The following is a 21,416-nucleotide window of genomic DNA, read 5'->3' as shown; positions in this document are numbered from 1 at the left end:
AATTTTGACATATTTTGTTTTGTAACAAATTTAAATATATTTTATGACATACATTATTTGTATTTTCTAGATCATGTTTTCAAAATGCTGACCAAAGTTCATTCATTAAACTATATTTAAAATAGTTTTAAAGGTGTGTTTTTGTTTTCTGTTGTTGTTGGTTGGTTGGTTTGTTTTTTTCTTTTTTATTTATTTATTATTCATACAGCATTCTGCCTGTGTTACCAGAATAGGGCTCCAGATCTCACTGTAGGAGATACCATATGGTTGCTGGGAATTCAACTCAGGACCTTTCAAAGAACAGCCAGTGTTCTTAACCTCTGAGACATCTCTCTAGCCTGGGTTTTGTTTTGTTTTGTTTTATTTTGCTTTGCTTTGCTTTGCTTTGCTTTGCTTTGCTTTGATTTATTTTACTGGACTGTGGATTTGTTGTTGCTGGCGGTGGTGATGCGTGGGTGGCCAGTCTTTAGGATGGGGTCTCATGTAGCTCAGGTTGGTCTTGGACTTGACATGTGACTTGATTGAGTCAAGGCCAACCTTGAGCTGCTGATCATGTGCCTACTGCCCAGGTATTAAGATTACAGGCATGGGCCATCATTGTGTATGCTTACTCATTTGTTTGTTCTGGATCACAGGTCTTGATTTTTAAGTTTTTATCATTATGTTGTATGTGTCAGGTGGAGGGGTGAGTGCATGCATGCCACAGCGTGCATGTGGCGTCTCTGTGTGGATTTCAGACATAGAATTCAAGGACCAGGTTTTCGTGGCAAGCATTTTACTCCCTGAGACATTATCCACTATGCCACTTTTTAGAATAAAATGATGCAGTATTTACTTCCCTGGTTAATATATTGCATGCAGTATATAAAGATGGTCGTATTTATTTAAAAAAAAATTTTACTTCATAATAATGAGAACATCAGGACAAACATGTTTAAATAGTTTCTTTGGTAATGTCTGTAAGATTCCATAACTAATGGAAAAATGAGATGGAGGCCTAACGTTCCAGCTGACTTCACAGCTGTGGGTCAGCTTGAGAGGCAGATACGTTTGGTTTGCAGCTATACTCTATTACTGCTAGCCTGGGAGGAGGATGTTTTCAGTTCTGCCAGGATTTCACATGGATCTTTCCTGTCATCTCTGTCTAAGTTACTCTTCTATTGCTGTGAAGAGACACCGTGACCTAGGCAACTGATAAGCTTACAGTTTCCGAGGGTGAATCCACAACCATCATGGCATGGAGCATGGCAGGAGGCAGGCATGAAGTTGGAGCAGTAGCTGAGCCTTCCATGTGATCCACAAGCAGGAAGCAGGAGAGAAACTAGGCCTAGCTGAGCTTTTGAAGCCTCAAAGCCCACTTGGTGGCACACCTCCTGAAAGGCCATATCTCCTAATCCTTTTAATCTGGGAACCAAACATTCAAATATATGAGCCTAGGGGAGCCATTCTCATTTTAACCACTACAAGCTGTGATCAGTAAAGGTAACATTATTTTTGTCAAACTGCCTTTTGTCAAACTGTAGGTATCAAATTCTATCTGATTTCCTGCTCTGCAGTTGGCAGGGGCAGGCAGGCATGTGTATATGGGTGCACACATGTATATAGAGTCCAGAGGTTGATGTTTGGTGTGTTAGTCAACATTTTCTAAAAGAACAGAACTGGTAGACCGAATACATACATATTAAAGGAGGGTGGTGATCCAGCCAGCAATGGCTGCCTCTCGATGGGAAGGTCAAAAATTCAGTAATTGTTCAGTCCATGAGGTGTATGTCCCAGCGGTCCCATTCTGGATTCCTGAGGTATTCCTACAGTGCTGCTCTGTTTAGTCTATGTTGGATCCTGAAGAAGTAGATTCTAATACCAGCAAAGGAATAATAGCCACAGGATAGATGAGCCTGCCAGTGAGAGGGTAGGCAAGCAGGCAAAAAGCCAAAGCTTCTTTCTTCCATGTCCTTTTAAGTGGGCTGCACCGGATTTCGGGTGGGCCTTCCTACTTCAAAAAATCCAGTCAGGAGAATCCCTCACAGCTGTGCACAGCTGCTTGGGTTTTATTTGCTTCCAGGTATAGTCAAGTTGACAGTCAGAATTAGCCATCATATCTGTTATCCTTCTCTATTTTTTATTTCATATTTATATTGGGGGTAGCAGTCATGTATGTGTGAAATGTGTGGAGGTCAGAAGAGACCTTTTGGAGTTGGTTCTGTCTTTTTACCATGTGGGTCTCAGGGATTGAATTTAGATTGTGAAGTATGGTAGCAAGGGCCTTAATGTCTAAGTTATCTCTCTGGCCATCACCCTTATTTTTTAAAACCCAGTCTCTTGTTGAACCTGAAGCTCATCAGTTGTCTAGACTGGCTGATCAGCAAGCCCCAGGGATCTTCATGTCTCTGCCTCTCCATTGCCAAGATACAGGCACTACCCAGGCATATGTGCCCATCTTTTACATGTGTGCTGCAGATTAAACTCAGGTCCCCGTGCACTTAACTGACCCGTTTTTCTAGTTCTTAATTCTTAGTTATTTTTACAGAAAGCAGTTTGTCATAAGGATGATGACTAGGTATCCAGTTCTGTGCCGCTGTGATGGTTTTAATAAATGTTCCTATACCGTTAGGTGTTTAATACTTGGTTCCAAGTCCGTGGCTCTGCTGGAGAGTCACTGAGGGTGGGCTGCAGCCTTGCTCACCTCTTCTGGTGGAAAGACGTGCTCTCTCAGCTCCCCGCCCCTGCTGACATGCTTCTGCCATGCGAGCTGACCCTTAGCCCTCTGGAACCCCACACGCAAATAAACTCTTAGCTCTGTAAGTTGCCCCTGTTATGAGGTTTTTTTCACAGCGGCAGCAAAAGAAGAAAAGAAGAAGCAAACAGAAGAAATAGAAATAATAGTGTATAGAGAAAATTACCCAAGGGCCAGCTAGCACACTGTGCTGTCTGTGATCAAGTGGCTGTATACTTGAACAGGAGGCCAAAAAGAGACGGCAGGTAGAAGAGAGTCCGGCTGCCCTGGACTCTCCGCCCAGAAATGCAGACGGCCTTTCTCCTCACTTGGTGCTATGTTCTCATGTGTATTTTAAGTTGCCTGCCTTTCCCTCATAGAAATCTGTCATTAAAGAGAAACATTAAAACCAACGCATCTTACGACTCACTGTTAACATGTTACTATTCGTGGACAGTTTAAGAAGTAGTTGACTTGCTGAGGTTCAGATTTATTTCATTACTTCAGTTCACTGCAGTGTTACCAGTGCACGTATTCCATGTTAATAATTAAGCAAACTTAAGTTTTAAATAGTTGATGATTCCTTTCTAATAGTTGTTAAAATGCGTCTGTTGTGCATTTTTCTGGGATAAGATGTGTAGGTTTTTGCAGAATTTTAGCGACCTCCCCACAGATTAAAAATGACCACACTGTATTACCAACTTCTTGACCTAAGGAGTCTGTCAGTATTTCCTTCATTGCCTCAGCACCATGGACAGGTAATTAAGATACATGTTCATTTATCTGACCTAGAAAGAGGTTGACTTTTAATAAGTCTTCAGTTATAGCCATTTTACAGAAAATATTTGTCCCTTCAGCTCTTTTGAAAGATTTAAAATTTCTTCTGAAGAATTAGGTTCAAGGTTAAAGGAGAATTTCTTAGCTGTTTTTTGAACTTTTGAAATAAAGCACTGAGTAGGTTGTGGACCATGTTCATTTGATAGCTTCAAAAACAGGATGGAGGACTGGAGAAATGGCTTAGTGGTTAAGAACACTAGCTGTTCTTACGGAGGACACAGGTTTGGTTCTCAGCACCCAAGTGGCAGCTCATAAATGTCTGCAACTCCAGCTTAGGGGATCCAACTACCTCTTCTAGCCTCCAAGGCACTGCATGCACACTCAGTACCCTTACAACATTCAGACAAAATACTCATACACTTAAAAATAAATCTTTAAAAACAAAATGGAGCCCGGGCATGTAGTTTAATTGGCAGTATGCTTTCCTAGCGATACATAGACCAGGTCCCATTCCCACTGTGCCGCTTAAGGCAAGTGTGGCAGCATAGAGCTGTAATCCCAGCACTCTAGAGGTCAACCTCATTTACCGTCATTTTCTACTCTGTTCAGTGATGTTGGCTCAGCCTGGGCTCCAAGGTGAGTTTATTTAAAAACAAGATGGGCATGGTTTGAATGAATTATCAAAGGCTTGAGATAGGTAAGTAAAGATAGCATTCTAATGTAAAATGGTTATACAAATAAAATACCTTCTTTTTTTATTTTTGTTTTTAAGACATGTTTTCTCTGTGACGCCCTGGCTGTCCTGGGACTTGCTCTGTAGACCAGGCTGGCCTCGAACTCAAAGAGATCCACCTGCCTCTGCCTCCCGAGTGCTGGAATTATAGGTGTGCACCACTATGCTCAGCACCAAAGATCTTTTTAAACCTTAAACTTATTTGATAGGACGTTTATTTAGAGACTAGTTGTAAAAGATTATTCTAACTTTAGTTAGATTTCTTTTCCTCCTCCTCCTTCATTGTTGTTGTTGTAATTTTCTGTTTAGATACCTTTTTTCCTTATTGTAGAAAAGCTACAGGTGAAAAGAGTATCATTGTAAGAAGGTGGCGAGGGCTAGCAGTGTGATCTGGTGGTAGATGGGAGTGTCTGCTATGCACAGGCCTTAGGTTCGGTCCCCAGAACTACAAAAGAAAGGGAAGGAGGAAATGAAGTTCAAGATTGTGTTTGTCTTTAGACATAGATGAGATTGTGCTAGATCAAAAAACACAACTCTTGGAGGAAAGAGATGGCAAAGCCCTTCATGGTTCTTTTCCATGTCCATATTCATATACTTAAATTATCTCATAGTGAACGTATATAGAATGAAGTCATTGCCTGTATGATGTATTTGAAAAGGTATTTCCCCTGAACTGTGACAGTTTTGAATCTCAGTTGTCTTAAAAGTAAGAATATATTTAAAAATTGAAGATAACTAATGAAAACCAATTATGTTTTCTTGGGGCAAAAAGAAACTTTAGCTTTGTTAATATGTGTGGATAGTTTTATGTCAACTTGTCTCAAGCTGTAGTCATCTGAGAAGAGGGAGTCTCAAGAAAATGCCTCCGTAAGACAAGTCTGTAGGTCATGTTATAAATTAGTGATTGATGGGGGAGGGCCCAGCCCATTGTGGGTAGTGCCAGCCTCAAGCTGCTGGTCCTGGATTCCATAAGAAAGCAAGCTGAGCAAGCCAATAAGCCGCACCCCTCCGTGTTCTCTGCATCAGCTCTTGCCTCCAGGTTCCCGCCCTGTTTGAGTTCCTGCCCTGACTTCCTTTTGATGACAAACAGTGATATGAAAGTGTAAGCCATATAAAAACCCTTTCTTCTCTGATTCGCTTTTCGGTCATGGTGTTTCCTCACAGCAATAGAAACTAACTAAGACAGTATGGCAGTCATTCATCTTTTTGTGTAATGGGAACTCACATTAATATGACTTGTTAAACTAACTTTCTCTCTCTCTCTTTCTTTCTTTTCTTTTCTTTTTTGTTTTTTAAGAGTTTGGATTCTGACAAGCCCAAAGAACCAGTGAAAAGATCTCCTCTTCGTCAGGAAACAAATATGGCCAATTTTTCTTACCGTTTCTCCATATACAACTTGAATGGTAAGATTTGATTAAGTGAAGTCTAAAGTAGTATTATACTAAGTTCTATAATACAGGAAATGCAATTCAAAATGTAAAACTATATAAAAATTATATACATAATTTGATTGAATTCTGTTTTTCTTTTTTAAAATTAGTGTGTGTGTGTGTGTGTGTGTAGTTATACACATGAGTGCAGGTCCCTGCAGAGGCCAGAAGTGTCAGATAATCTTGAAGCTGGAGTTATAGGTAGTTGTGAACCATCTGATGTGGGTGCTAGGAATCAAACTCACGTCCTCTGGAAGAGCAGTACTTAGCCACTGAGCCATCTCTCCATTCTGAGTTCTATTTTTCTTAATTTATACAATTAATTCAGATTAATCACAGAAAAAAGGCAGCTACAACATAACATGGTTTTCTTGTCATGTATTTAGTACTTGATACTGTGCATGCTAAGGAGAAAGCCCACAGCAATCTGACTGAACTGAAGTTCAAAGAAAATTTTTCTTAGTAATTTTAAAATCAGCCTATGTGACCTTTATTTAATATACTTAGTCACTTCTTAGTGTTTGTAATAAATGTTCTGAATTTCTTTAGACTTTTTTCTTCCCTTTGTGCCCTTCTCTCTTGTGGTAATACTATATCTACCTGGACAGCGGGCCGTGCTAATAGCTGGCTTAGGGTTTCCATTGCTGTGGTGAAACACCATGACCACAAACAAGTTGGGAAGCAAAGGGTTTATTTGGCTTATTCGTCCATCACTGAGGGAAGTCAGGACAGGCACTCAAGCAGCAGGAACCTGGAGGCAGCCGCTGATACAGAGGACATGGAGGGGTGCTGCTTACTGGCTTGCTTCCCCTGGCTTGCTCAGCCTGCTTTTTTATGGAACCCAGGACCACCAGCCCAGGGATGACACCACCCACAAAGGGTTGGGCCCTCCCTCATCAATCACTAATTAAGAAAATGCCTGACAGCCAGATCTTATGAAGGCATTTTTTTAGTTGAGGTTCCCTCCTTTCAGATAACTGTCACTTGTATTAAGCTAACACAGTAGTATAAATTTACGTGGGAGATTTGGATAAAACCATGGAATAGTACAAGGTGTTTTCAGTATTTTGTCTTTGAACTTACAACCATATTTTCCTTACCAGAGATCTTAAAGGATAGGCTGTTTGTTTCTAAAATATCTCTCAGGATTTAAAACAGAACCTATTAAATACTTTATTTGATTGTTTCTAGCTAGGCACAATGAAATACATTCTTTTGCTTTTTTCCCACTGCCTATGGCTAATTATAATAGAATGGATAGATTTTGATTATGTCCTGGAAACTTGTGTCTTCTCTATAGAAGCTCTGAATCAGGGAGAAACTGTGGATCTGGATGCCCTGATGGCCGACCTCTGCTCTATAGAGCAGGAGCTCAGCAGCATTGGCTCAGGAAATAGTAAGCGTCAAGTCACAGAACCAAAAGCTACTCAGAAGCCAACTTCTGGCCGACATTCATCGAAACATGGCACCCTCAGAGGAATGTCATCCTCCTCTAATAGAACAACTAAGCCTCCCCAGGTGAACTACTCCCTGGATGACATCACTGCACAGTTGGAACAGGCTTCCTTGAGCATGGATGAGGCCGCTCAGCAGTCTGCAGTAGAAGATTCTAAGCCTGTAGTAACGAGTCAGCACAGGAGGACTGCGTCAGCAGGCACCGTGAGTGATGCTGAGGTGCGCTCTGTTAGCAACTCCTCCCGTTCCAGCATCGCTTCTGCAGCCTCTAGCATGGATTCTTTGGATATTGATAAAGTGACGCGCCCTCAAGAACTGGATTTGACAACACATCAGGGGCAGCCAATTACTGAGGTAAATAGAGGAAATTTTCTTCTGTTTTTCTGGCCTTAAAATACAGAGAAATAGCTGTTTTGTTTTGTTTTGTTTTAACGGAGCTTTGGCTGACTTTGGTTACTTCTTTAATATTTAAAATTTGTTGAAAGTACTTTTCAGCTAAATGAGACCACAGAAGAGTTTGTCACCAGACATGGCAGTGTCACAAAGATGAGCCAGATGGGGTTTAGATTTTTCTTATTGTCTTTGACTTGTTATTAATGACAGTTGAATTAATGACAGTTATTTCATGTGATTTTTTAAAAAATGAATGATGATTTGCCAAGCCATAAATAAGCTGATAATTGTTTTTAACATCATTAAAATGAGACCATAAGGCTATGTAAATCCTCATTGTAAGCTAAAATTCTGTTTGGAGTTTGCTCCATTCTGTTATCAGAGAGTTAGTCTGATGCAGTAGAGAGGACAGCTGGACTTGCAGAACATGTGTCTGTCATTTGGTACCTGTGGAACTCAGGTCAGTTGTTCAGTCTTGGCAGGTGTCAGTTTCTCACAAGAAAATCTTAATTCCTATTACTTGGTCTGCCGTTCCTCTCTTCCTCAGAGAGGGCCTCAGAGTCAAAAATGATAACAGGTGATATGAGATGACGTAAGTGTTTTGGGGTAAGGGTAGGAGATGGATTTGTGATAATAAATTTAACAAAAGAAAGAGGTTTCTCTTGATTTCTTTGCATCAAGAAGATAGCAGTTTTGTTGTATGGTAAGAACAAGAGAGAAAATGAAAGGCGCAGAACAAAGTCAGCCTTTCCAATGAGCTTGTGTTTACATACTCTGCTACAACATAAAAGAATGTATGCATTGCTGGCACTAGTGTGAAGTAGTGTAAGACGTCATTGAAAGAATCACAGGGAAACTTGAAATTTATACTATCTGGCATCATTAGACTCTCCCCCACCAAACTGATTTAATTCTTTAGATTAAAGATAAATTTAAATGAACAAGTGACCCAAGTGCTTAGGTCTGTTTTAGGTACTGTGGAGCACAAGAGAAGCATCGACCATCACTGTGGTTTAGAGGCTAGTGTACTGCTGCAGGGAAAGTAACCAAATCCAAGGAGCCTAAAGAACAAGCCCTCGTTTAGCTAGCTTTCGTCTGTCTAAATTCTGTATTTTGTAAAAGAGTTTGAAAGCCAGTTTCTACTTTATAAAGAAACCCAATGTCTGCTCTGTGACCTAAGAGCCCTGTCCAGTACCAGCTCCACAGCATTGCATTTCATGCCTGTCAGATTTTCCCGTTGAGAGTTAAGTAAGCAGTGTTTATTAGCAATGTGTTCTTCTCTTCCTTGTCTTGTTTGTTATTACTTCCTTTCTGTCCTGTTATTCTGAGTTAGGTCAAAGTGCATGAGAACAGATCTGAAACTAATCACCAAGGATACTCTGTGTGGCTGTTGACTGTCCTGTCCATCTGTCTTTCTGTCTATAAAATACCACTCACTAACATTTAAACAATGTAAGAGAATATAAACTGAAAAGCCCATCTCTCAAGAAACGCATCAAACAGTATCCGGTGATACCCATTGGTAAAGATACCAATATTTGATGGTGTAGTGTTTAATATGATATTTTCAATGAGGTTTGGTAGGTAAATCAGGAATGGTCTAAAGTTTTATCTGGCCTCCTCTGTCCAGGGTGATTTAAAAAAAAAAAAGGCTTAAAAACTTGCTTTTAATATCCTTTGTCTTTTTTTTACTTTATTTATTTATTCATTCATTCATTCACTTTACATCCTGATTGCAGCCCCCTGCCTCTCCTCCCAGTTTCCCCCTCACATACTCCACCTCTCCATTCTCCCTTCTTCTTCTCCTCAGAAGGTACCAACCTGCCCTGGTACATTAAGTCACTGCAGAGCTATGTGCATCCTCTCCCACTGAGGCCAGACTAGGCAGCCTCAGTGAGGCTAGGGGAACGGGATCCAGAGGGAGGCATCAGAGTCAGAGAGGGCCCCCGCTCTCTGTTGTTGGGGGATCCACATGGAGACCAAGCTCTGCATCTGCTACCCATGTAAGGGGCCTAGGACCAGGCCATGTATGTTCTTTGGTTGGTGGTTCAGTCTCTGTGAGTCCCCATGGGCTCAGGTTAGTTGATTGTGTAGGTCTTTTTGTAGAGTCCTTGACCCCTCCAGCTCCTCAGTCGTTCCCCCAACTCTTCCGTAGGACTCCCTGAGCTCTGTCTAATGTTTGGCTGTGGGTCTCTGCATCTCTTTCCATCAGCTGCTGGCTGAAGCCTCTCAGAAGAGTTATGCTAGGCTCCTATATACTGTGTTCTGATTCAGACTGAATAAAATGAGATAAGCTGAATTCATTTTATTAGATCCAAAACCCATGTATCAAATACTCTTAAAGTGAAATACAATGTTTAAAATTACAATTAGTTTTTAATACATGAGATTAGATAGTTCTTTCACACTTATTAAGTATTTTCTACCATGCACATGTTATATTCTGTCCCCAGAAATAAGCACTTTGTAATCTTTGAGCTGGTTCTTATGACATTTGTCTCCATAACCCACACTTACGTCACTTTATCTTTTTTTTTCCCTGCTGTCTAAATTACATACTGATGTTGGAAGGTGGGACGGAAGCCTCTTTAGAACCTCCCTTCACTTCTCTGATCCTGCTCCTCAGTTCTTCCCTGGTGAACATTTAGTTACTGTTGTTTATTTCCTTTCTTTGTGTGGTCTTAGAGATCCACCCCAGGACCTTACCTGTGCTGGGCTCCCACGCTCTCCCAACTGAGGCGCCTCCCAGAACACTCGGTGCTTTGATTACAGTGACTGTGCCCTTGAGGCTGGCTGCAGAACTGCATATTCTTTACTTTCTCTTGAGGGATAACAGTTTGCTTTTTAAAAACAACAGCAAAAAAACAGACAAAACCCCTTCATTTTCTCTGCTTATCATTATTTCAACTCTAAATTATAACAGTTGATTCAATCATGTTTAGCTTGAACAGAGTTAATGTTCCTTTAATTTTCTATTAATTTCCCCCCTTATCTCTTATTCAGGCTTACTTTTGTGTTTTCCCATAGATCACTAACCCTCTGCAGAGACAATTCTGAAAGTCTGTGGCATGAAGGGCAGCCAGTATTTGAGAAGCTTGTTAGGGAAGAGAACAGGTTGGGATGTGGGATTGTTCTCAGGGTGAACTTCATCTGATCCTTTCAATTTCTCAATACAAACACGACTGACACTTTGGGCCAGGGGGATTTTGGTTGTAAAATAGTATCCTGGACATTGTAAAATATTTAGTAGCTCACATACCCATGAAACATAAAATCACTCCCATTTGAAAATTTTATCTTTCGATAGAAAATTAATAGCAGGTCAGAGCCCTCTTTTCAGGACAAATTGCCTTGGGTTTTCCTTTTCCTGACATGTTTTCTTGGGAGCATACTGAATTAAGATTAATTATAGATGGCTAGTGCGGGAGGAGAACTGAGCTCTCCGGCCTGGACGCACAGTAAGACATGTTCCAGGCTAAGCAGAATGAAAGGCTGTGTAGAACATCTGTAGGTGGCCAGAGCTGTGGCCACTGTTGCCTAGCGCACGCAAGGCTCTGCTCTCGGCTTCCAGCGCCAAAAAGAAAACGATTGTTCACAGAAGTCACCAAGAATTAGTCTTTATTTTAAAGTTGCCCCCAAATCAGTAAGTGCACGGGGTCTCCATGTCCACAGCAGGAAGAGTGCCATGAAGAGCACTATAAAGTGGTGATAAGACCCTGACTTCCTCATGTTGGTACAACCTTTGTAAGGGAGTAGGAGTGTGTCTTGGAGGGGCCTCAGACTTCTGTTCATTACTCCAGATAGTACTGCTGCCTGTGGAATGTGACGTTTTCACAACCATGGTCATTTCTCTTCTTACCGATGTGGTCTCATTTAATATGTCCTGGAAAGGCCCCTCGTGAACAGCCTGAGGCTGCAGAACTGAGTGAACCTCATCTCTGCTCTGTTAGGGCTATGAGTAAATGTCAATCTGATTGTAAGTCCATTGCTGACATGGCAAATGAAGAAGCAACTCCAGGGGATAACCGGTCTCAATGATGGTTTCTATTGTCTGTAGTCCCACTGTCGCTCCTACCGCTGCTCCGGAGGGCTAGATCTTAGGACATAAAGCAGGGTGCTGTTTTGATTTTTTTCTGATGCTAGCTCAGCATTCAACTTTTTTTGGTTTTTTGAGACAGGGTTTGTCTGTGTAGCTTTGGCTGTCCTGGACTTGCTTTGTAGACCAGGCTGGCCTCGAACCCACAGAGACCTGCCTACCTCTGCCTCTGAAGTGCTGGGATTGCATGCATGTGCCACCATGCCTGGCTAGCATTCAACTTCCGTTGGGCCTTTCAAGTTGGTTATCACTTAGCCATATACTTTGTACCTTCCAGAAATTGTCTTTGTCTGTTTTTCTTTAATTTTTGTTTTGGTGGGATTTGGAAAGTGTGGAACCACCTCATTAGTCTCCCTGGAGCCTCTTGTCTTTTGGAGTGCTCCACAGTAGAGTCTTCACACTGTCTGTTTTGCTCACATCCCCCTACTCTGACAACTCCAATTTTTTAAAATATTTTTCATACAGTATGTTTTGATCATTTTTCTCCTCCCACAATTCTTCCCAGATCCTCCTTACCCACCCTTTCTCTCTCAAACAAAAATAACAACAAAAAACAAGAACTATCCCCCCCAAAAAAAACCTCACAAAAATAAAAAGTTTTATTAGTAATAAAACAAAAATGCCCAAACAAAGCAAAATGGATCAGAAAGTCACAAAAAGACCACTTAGTTGTTTTGTGCTGGCCAACCAATACTGGGCATTGTACCTGCCGTGAGGTGTGGTTAATAGACCCTGTGGGACTCCCCGGAGAAAACTGATTTTTCCTGTGCCAGAGAGCATCAATTGCAGGTGGCTTCTTTAGGGATGGGGTCCCGTGTCCGCTTCCCTGTCTTATTAGTTCTGGAACACCATCTTGCTTGAACCTGTGCTGGCCTTGTTGATGCCACCCAGTCTCCGAGTTCATATGTGTGTCTGTCCTGTTGTGTCGGGAACCTTATTACTCGTTTTGTGTGTGTTTGTCCTAAGCTATTTGAGAGTTAGGTACATGACCCTTTTCTGTTGGCTCTTACCATTTCTATTTCCTGAGAATGATATCCATCATATAGAATTGACAGTATTGATCTAGTAACTGAAATAGTGCTATAAAGCATGTTTAGTGGATAATACATAGAAAAGTGAAGAGTCTCAATTTGGCAAAGCATATGGTATGAAGGCAAAGCAGAAGTGGTTCTCCATTTCGTAAGTAGTTATTGAACTATTCCACAGATAACGCAGCGCCTAGGCACAGCGTTGCATTGTAAAGGATAAATGGTCATCATCAGGGACTGGGGAGAGAACTGGAGAGTCTGAGTTCAGATCCAGAGCATCCCAGTGCAGAGGGACAGAGGTTGGTGGATCCCTGGGGCTTGACAGCCAGCCAGTCTGGCCAAATCGGTGAGCTCCAAGTTTAGTGAGAGACCCTGCCTCAGGGAGTATGGTGGAGCACTATTGAGGAAGACAATGAGCATCAAACTGTGACCTGTATAAGCACACACAAACACAGCATCACACACACAAAGTTATCAATGCCTTTGAAGATTAAATACAAAAAACTTGACAACTCAATGACTGAAATCTTGGAGGGGAAAGGTTGCAGAGAATTAAAAAATTGCATGTCTAGGAAATGGCAGAGCTGCCAAGTAAGGATTCAGGAAATTTGGCAGTACAAAGAAACAAGAGGCAAGGGGCAGATTAGCCAAAATTGCTGAACGTGTTGCTGTCCCTTCCTTACCCCAGAGGGTTGACCTGTTTGAGTGTCAGGCATACCGAAGGAGGAGTGAGTCAGATCTGAAACACGCTTAAGTCAGAGGGAGGGCTATTTTATTCATATAAAACTTGAAAGGACATGGGGTAATATGTGAATTTAATACAGAATACACTTTACTGGCTGAGATTTCATTTTCTTTGTATTGGGAAAGCAGAAAGCCAGAAGCTTGAGTAACATGGAGACTTGGCCCTGGCTTTGAGGGATAATTAACAGGAGATTTAGAGTATGGCCAGTGGTCCAGGCAAGTAAAGTTCATTAGCATAAAGTGCTTCTCTCCACAGCCTTGTTGCAACTGACAGCTGTGTTGTCAGGCAATGAAATAAGACTGTTCTTAAGTCATTCAGGTTACAATCATCTAGTTCTTTTCTAATTTTTGTGCAAGAGAATGAACGGTAAAATTGCATGCATTTTTGTTTGTTTTGTTTTTTGCTATTTTTTTTTTTGTTTCTGTTTGTTACATTTCAGTGATCCATTTCTCTCCCTGCATAATCAGGAGAGCTGTTCTTTTCCCCTCCATTACCTATCATTCTTTTCCTTCCTCCGTTTCCACAGCATGCTATCTCTCTGAGCTGTCCCAGTAAGCAGGCCAAGCAGCACTCAGACTTCACGGAAGAGCAGGCTGAGCTGACTCCTGTAAGTTCTGTAAGCGCCGTGTGGGGCTGTTTAAATATCAACGAAGAAAAACAGATTCATAGAATTCCAGATGTTTATGTCTGATCATATAATAACGTCAGCTTTTTTGTTTAATAAATTTAATTATTTAAAAAGACTTGTAAATTAAAAAAAAAATTCTACACCAAAATTAACCAGACCCAAAGTCTGCACAACTCAATGAATTTCCATACAGTTAGAGTAGGCATTTGGAATAAAGCTGTGGAGCTGCACATTAGATTTCCTGCTTTCATTATTGAATATATTGAATATATATTCAATATACTATATACAATATATATATATTGTATATATAATATACATTTACCTGCCACCAGACAAAACAGTCTGAACAGACTGAACTAGAAAAACAATTAGCTTTGTATCCTTTTTCATAATTCATGTCCATTAACTGCATTCAGCCCATCCCTAAAATAGAGCCTTTTGTCTTCTTCATGTTATACTGTACCTACGTGTGCATTTGTTTATCTATAGACATATATTATTGGCTGGGTTCTGCACATGAGAGTGAACATGCAAATATTTTTCTTTCGGAGATTATATGACCTCAATATTATGCATTCTGAGTCCATCCATTTTCCTGCAACATCTTTTTCTGAGAGCACATATACATATCACTACCCCTCAGTAGGAGTCACAGAGGTTAAGACAGCCTGTAGGAAAAATTGTGTTCTTACTCCTAAGAACACAAAGGAGGAGTCTAAAGCACGTGTTACAGACACGGCATGGTGTGTAATTGTAGAGATACCGACACCCACAATGGCTGTATTCACACCACTCCCACTCCCATCCCCTCCAGCATTTGTTGTCAGATTTGTTATTGACAGACATTTTGATGAGGGTGAGGTGACATCTTAAAGTACGTTTGCTTGTTTGTCTGTGTTTTTCAAGACAGGGTTTCTTTGTGTAGCCCTGTCTGTTCTAGAACTCACTCTGTGGACCAAATTGGCCTTGAACTCACAGAGATCTCCTGCCTCTGCCTCCTGAGGGCTGAGGTAAAAGGTGTGACCACCACCACCAGGCTTCAGAGTAGTTTTGATTTGCATTTCCCTGAGGGCTAAGAATTTTCAACATTTTTTAAAGATAATTATTGGCCATTTGTATTTTCTTTTTTAAAAAATTGTCTTTTCAGTTAATTTGCCCATTTGTTGATTGACAATTTTATTTCTATGGTATTTAATTCCTGCAGTTCTTTGTAAGTTCTGGCTACCAGCCCCTTGTGTGAAGTGTAGCTGGTAAAGGTTTTTCCCCACTGTGTGGGCTTTCTGCTAACAATTGCTGACTGTGTTCTTTGCTATAGAGAAACTTTTTGTTCTTATGTAGTCCCATCTGTTGATACTGGGGTTAGTTACAGTGCTGATAGTATCATTTTAAAAAGTTCTTGCCTATCCCAATATCTTGAAGGATATCACCTGTTTTCTTCTGAAGGTTTCACTGTTTCAAGCTTTAAAATAAGGTCTTTGATCCATTTTGGATGGTTTTTGTTTTGTTTTTGTTTTGTACAGTGTTTAAGATATAAACATAATTCTTCTGCAGGTAGAAACCCAATTTTGCTAGCACTGTTTGTTGATTTTTCAAATAAAAATTAAATCAGATTTAAAAGAAAGTGAGCAAAGCCTGATAATCACCTTTATGATATATGATGTTGAATGGTAACACTCAAGGTAGACCACCTGATGTGAGGGATTTTTGTATTGGAATCACTGTAAAATTCTGACTCTCAGGGCTTTCATCAGCATCTGTAGGCCTAATGGTTAGCCGTTCTCCAGGGTGGGACCATGTGTTACACTGTCTCTCCTGCATCAGTGTGTAACTAAATACCTAGTTTCTCCAAAATGTATTCCGTGACTAGTGGTTGTTTTTACCGAGCAGTAGTTCTCAATCTTTTTAATCCCTTTTTAAAATAACAAGTAATTTGTAGCACCATCTTTACAACCCCTAACAGAACTCATAGTTAACATAAATTTACTTATATCCCTAAGATGTAAAAGAATATAATGCCTTAACACTGGGGATGAAGAAAAGTAAACCCAAATAATTTATAATAAAAACATTTAATACATAAATGTTCGGCTGACACCATTAAAGGATGCAAGAAAATGTGTTGTAAGAGACAATTAATATTTACTATTGGTTTATCTTCTAGTAAAGCTTGCTGCTAATCTTAAACAGCTGTATAACCAAATCACCACACAGAGACTGGGTTTTTAGTTAACTTAAAACACAATGCTGGGCAACATTTACTCCCTCCTAAACCTCCAAGCCCTCAGTTTCCTAACATTTAGATTTCCCACATTATACTTGCTTTTTGTGAAATCTTAAGATCTGGTTCATGCTCCACGTCCTCCAAGATCTCTCCTCCAGCTCTGCTCTTCTAGCTCCCCTCTCCACCCTTCTCCTCCCACTCATCTCCTGCCTTCAGGCTCCTCCCCTCTTTCCTGTCCTCTGGCTCCTCCCTGCTCAACATTGTGTCTAGTTGCTTTATTTTGCCCTGTTTACAAGAGTTGAGACAGGATGCTTATAATGAGTATCACAATGCAATATCCGGATTAAAACCAGAGAGTTGGGGGTGGTGGGGGAGAAATAAGCATTTGAATGAAAAAGGGTAAGGTGTATACATTAAAAAAAAAACCAACAACACATTATACCAACAATAATGAAAATCTACCTGCTCTTAATGTAAAGTTCTCATTGAAGTGATACATAGTGTGTTTGTTTAAAAAGACCCAAAACAGAAAGAGTAGAGTATGAGTGGCTCCCAGAATTAAAGTGTGCTGGGATAGATAGGGCATATTTGTGGTCGGAGAAGGAAAACAGGGAGGTGTCCTTAACTGAGGTGGGGTGCTAAGACAGTTAAAGTCACAGGAGGGACAGTGGATTCTACAGAATTCTGAGTTCTTGCTGCCTTAGCAATACTGAGTGCTTGGACTATAAGTGTCCTCCATCATCTGGCTCAAGATCAGTTTCTAGCTATAGTTACACTGTTAAGTCATTTGCAGTTTGAAACGAAAGGGTTAGTAAGAAACAATTTTTGATATTTGATTTTATAAAACACACATTTTTCAAACAGTGTATACTAATGAAGCTCGGTGAAAGTCCTGCATTTCATATTTTTACTAGTATAGCATTTACTTCTTAATTTTGTTCAAAGGAATTTAGATCTCAGTGTATCTGGCACTGCTAGTTGTGATCCTGGCAGCTCTTGCTTCAAGCTGAGCTTCCATTAGTAATGGTTCCATCATTATAAACAGTTTTTCATAAGTCTTAAGCCAAAGAAACCATGGAGGGGTGGGGGCAACACAGGTGAGAGGGAAGGTGAGTATAAGCAAAGTACCGTGTTTGTATGCACAGAACTTAATCAGATTCATTACATTTGATATCAAACATAATACAAAGTATAGAATTTTCTCAATCTATTTCATAAGATAAAATGTTCCAGAATTCGTTGAAACAGTATTATACAAAATTACTTTGTGTTTATATGTAAAATATACAAGATTTTCATCTCTATGATTTTCCATGTAAGGACAAAGATGTCTTGGGGGATGGGATCTGCACTTTTACGTGATGTTGTGTCATGCTTTAGACATCTGGCACTTTTGACTTTCTTCTCAGTAGGTGTTATTAACCCCTTTTTTGTCTTTATTGTAAATCCCAAAATACCCTCACCATTTTTCTGAGATGCCAAATTAAAGACAGTACTACAGAACTATTGCTCTCAAATATTTATTTTCTTATTTCCTCTACTCATCCTACCCTTTTCAGCCTTGTCCTCGTCCTCCAAGACTATACACATTTTCTGGATTACCTTGCTAAGCCCCTAATTTTGGGTTAGGCACTCACTCTCCTGCTCCTCCCTGCCATGCCACGCAAACGTCATTGTAGCCATCACTGGGAATACAGAAGGGTATCAGGGAGTTACAGACCAGGTAGTGCAGGGAGAACAAGGACTAAGGTATTGTTCATAGACAAGGCAGCAGTGTGCGGCTGCCTTTTTCCAGGCTTAAAGTTAGATGGCAGAATAGGGCATAAATGGAAATGGAGAACACACAGGCCTTGACTTGGTTTCTCTGTTAAAGCGTCTGTGTGGCCATGTGTGCCACAGTGTGCATATGGAGTTCAGAAGACACTTTTGTGAAGTTGGCTCTTTCCTTCCACCTTTACATGGGTTCTAGGGGTCAGATTCACATGTCAGGCTTCCACAAGGGCCGCGCCATCTCGCTGACCACAGTGTGTTTTTGTTAACTAGCAACTAACCAAGACATCTTGACTGTTAACTGCACATCTCTTTTCTCACTCCCTTTACATCTTTCTTCGGTGAGAAGGAAGGCTCATTCCTGTTCCTTCTGAAAGCAAGGAGCAATGTGTGGCTGGCTGATCCCAAAGAGAGGGAGAGAAGTAATGTAGGTGTTTATTTAAAGGGGATACTGTTTCTAGATGCCATGCCTCCTGTTACACACATAGTTTAAATAGAAGGAACGTGGATCTGCCTTCCCATAAAAGGCCCTGCCATTCTGCTTTTCTAGTGAACTACATCCTGTTCTTCAGGAAAAATTTCAACCCAAATAATTATTTTACTTTTAGAGTATTGCCCATTAGCAAAGTGCACTAGAGTAGTATTTTCATAAGACATTTTTTTATTATTTATAGTAATAAGTAAAAATCATTATGATACTATATTTCTGGATCTGTTCCTCTTGCCCCGAGATCCAAACGATGTCTTTTTGTGAGTGTTTTGTCTGTATATATGTCTATGAACCACATGCATGTCTGGTGCTTGTGGAGGCTTAAAAAAGGCATCCGTTCCCCCGGGACTAGAGTTACAGACAGTTGTGAGCCACCACATGGGTGCTGGATATCAAACCTGGGTCCTCCTGAAGAGCAGCCAGTGCTCTCAACCACTGAATCATCTCTCTAATCCCCTCTAATGTATTTAAAAAAAAAATGCCACCACACTTGTGAAGAGATCAAAGGAAAACTTTGGGAAATTGGTTCACCCTTCCAAGATGTTTTGGGATAGGTCTCTCTTATTGTTTGTGCTGTGTGCTATTTGTATTCCCGGAAATTCCCTTGCCCATGAAAATCTTGCCATAGGAGTGCTGGAATTACAAATGGCACCACCACATCTAGCCTTGTGCATGGGTGTCAGGGACTGAGCTCACGTTATGTATGTGCACAGCAAGCATTTCCACCTGCTGAGCCAGCTATTTCCCTGGCTCTGTTTCTTAAACAACAACCAAATATTTTCTGAAAACCAGGAGCTAAAATGTTTATAATTTCTACATTAAGTACATATTGTAAGCCTTTTAAAAAGATTATTTTAGAATTGATATCTAGAATTAATGTTTTACCAAGTCATAGCTTTTGTGGATGGCATGAGGCAAATTTCATATTTTTGTTTTTGTTTTGTTGGAGTTGTTTTTAGAGACGGTTTCTCTGTGTAGCCCAACTCTTCTGGAATTTACTCTAGACCAGGCTGGCCTTGAAGTCAGAGATCTGCCTGTCTCTGCCTCCTGGGTGCTGGGATTAAAGGTATGTGCTACCTTCACCCAGTGCAAATTTCATTTTTTAAAACTTGAAATGCAAGGCCAGCAAGGTGGCTCAGCAGTTAAAGGCATTGGTCACCATGCTCTGTGGCCTGGGTATGGTCCCTCCCCACCAGGGCTCAGTGGTGGACAGAGAGAATAAACTTGAAAGTGGTTACATGAATATTGATATTCCACTATTTGGGGCTCTTTCTGGAACAGTAACCTTTGTAAGATAAATTGTGATAAGTTTTCAAGAAACTCTTTTCTTGGGCTGGAAAGATGGTTCAGGGGACTAAAGCCAGACAAAACAAAACAAAACACTTCTTTTGTAGGTTTGAGACTAGAGTTTGGATCCTCAGAACCCAAGTGGCCATGGTAGCCCACCTGCAGCCCCAGCCAAAGATTACAGAGAACGCTAGGTAGCTTAGACTAGCTAAATCAGTGAGAAACCCTGCTTCCTCAAACAAGGTGAGAACAATGGAGAAGGACACCAACAACAACTTCTGGCCTCTCCAGGTACACACACACACACACACACACACACACACACACACACACGGAGATACAGGCTCATACCACACACAGCTTACTTTCTTCAAATTCATGCTTTGTCTTTTGAGAGTATATTTTTTCATGTGTAAATGACAAAAACGAGTGGTTGAAAGCAGTTAAAGTTATAGCTGATTTTTGTTGTGTTGTGTTTTTTGTTTCTTGAGACAAGGTTCCTCTGTGTAGCCTTGGGTGTTCTGGACTTGCTTTGTAGATCAGGCTGGCCTCAAACTCACAAAGATGTGCCTGCCCCTTCCTCCTGCTGGGAGTACAGGTGTGCGCTACTATGCCTGGCTTATAGCTGATATTTTTAAATTTTGCTTTTCAGTCTTTATACTTATTTTTTTCCCTCTGATCTGGGCTGAGCAGTAACCTTAAACTAAATTGAGTTTTCAGAAACTTCTGCCTACCTACTGTTTTATGGTTGAGATAACCAGTCTTTATCTTTGGGAGGACTGTAGCGTATAGATAAGTGAGGGGCTGAGACTAGTTTCTTAGTTCTTAATGTTTGGCCTTTTTAGCGGTGATCATGAGGAAACCCCTCCACTCACACCGCTAGGTTTCTTTTTGTTGTTTTGGGGGACATGGGTAAGAGGGGCTATATAAACAGGTGTCCTAGAACAGACTCAACACAGGGGAGATCCGCGCTAAGTTTAAGTTAGTGTCTTTGTAACAGTGCTTCCAGTCCTAACGTGCTATGCTGCGTCATCTATATGGACTTTTGAAGGTGTCTACAGGTCTTGTATCTATCCATTGGATTTTATTTCCAAAGAACCTGTTAAAATAATTTGGTATAGATTTATAAAATACAACCCATGGAACACTTTTTGTGTTAGTACCTTTCATTGCTTTCAATGGCAAAAGTAACTACATGACATGAAATACTAATTCAGATTTGTTAAGGGACAGGCAAGTTCAAATGATGCACATATCAAAGTAGTTGAAGTTTAAGGATAAATATATATGGTTACATACGCTTGCATTACAGTGTGTTATTTAAGTTATCAAGAGGGCCTTGAGAGGCAGAGCACTTGCTAAGAGAGTGGACTGACTGCTCATCCAAAGGACCTGAGTCCAGGTCCCAGCGCCCACCCTCAGTGGCCTACATGCACACACAGACATACAATTTAAAATAAAATGGAGTGTTCTTTAAGTCACTAAGAATATATAAATGGTAGCTAAGGACTATGTTATTTGCATCATTACTAGGGAGAGATATTAAATCACTTCAAGGAGAAAATATTCAGTGTTTGTTTTCTGTGAAAGTCCTTCATTGTATAACACTATCCTGTAATGAATGAATTAATAAAATTTTACTGGAAA

The 21,416-nt window shown here is 40.5% G+C and overlaps 1 protein-coding gene across 1 annotated transcript in view; it reads left to right on the top strand.

Moving 5' to 3' along the window:
* Raph1 (Ras association (RalGDS/AF-6) and pleckstrin homology domains 1) overlaps nucleotides 1-21,416 on the top strand; it is a 73,903-nt gene that overhangs the window by 25,191 nt on the left and 27,296 nt on the right. The window contains 2 exon segments of the mRNA XM_021655660.2: nucleotides 5,521-5,626; nucleotides 6,954-7,462. Of these exon segments, the coding sequence (XP_021511335.1) occupies nucleotides 5,521-5,626; nucleotides 6,954-7,462 (615 nt within the window).

Source organism: Meriones unguiculatus, chromosome 15, assembly GCF_030254825.1.
Source record: "Meriones unguiculatus strain TT.TT164.6M chromosome 15, Bangor_MerUng_6.1, whole genome shotgun sequence".
In the NCBI taxonomy this organism is placed as follows: domain Eukaryota; kingdom Metazoa; phylum Chordata; class Mammalia; order Rodentia; family Muridae; genus Meriones; species Meriones unguiculatus.
Note: the sequence above shows the minus strand (reverse complement) of the source record. Positions and strands in the feature narration are given on the sequence as shown.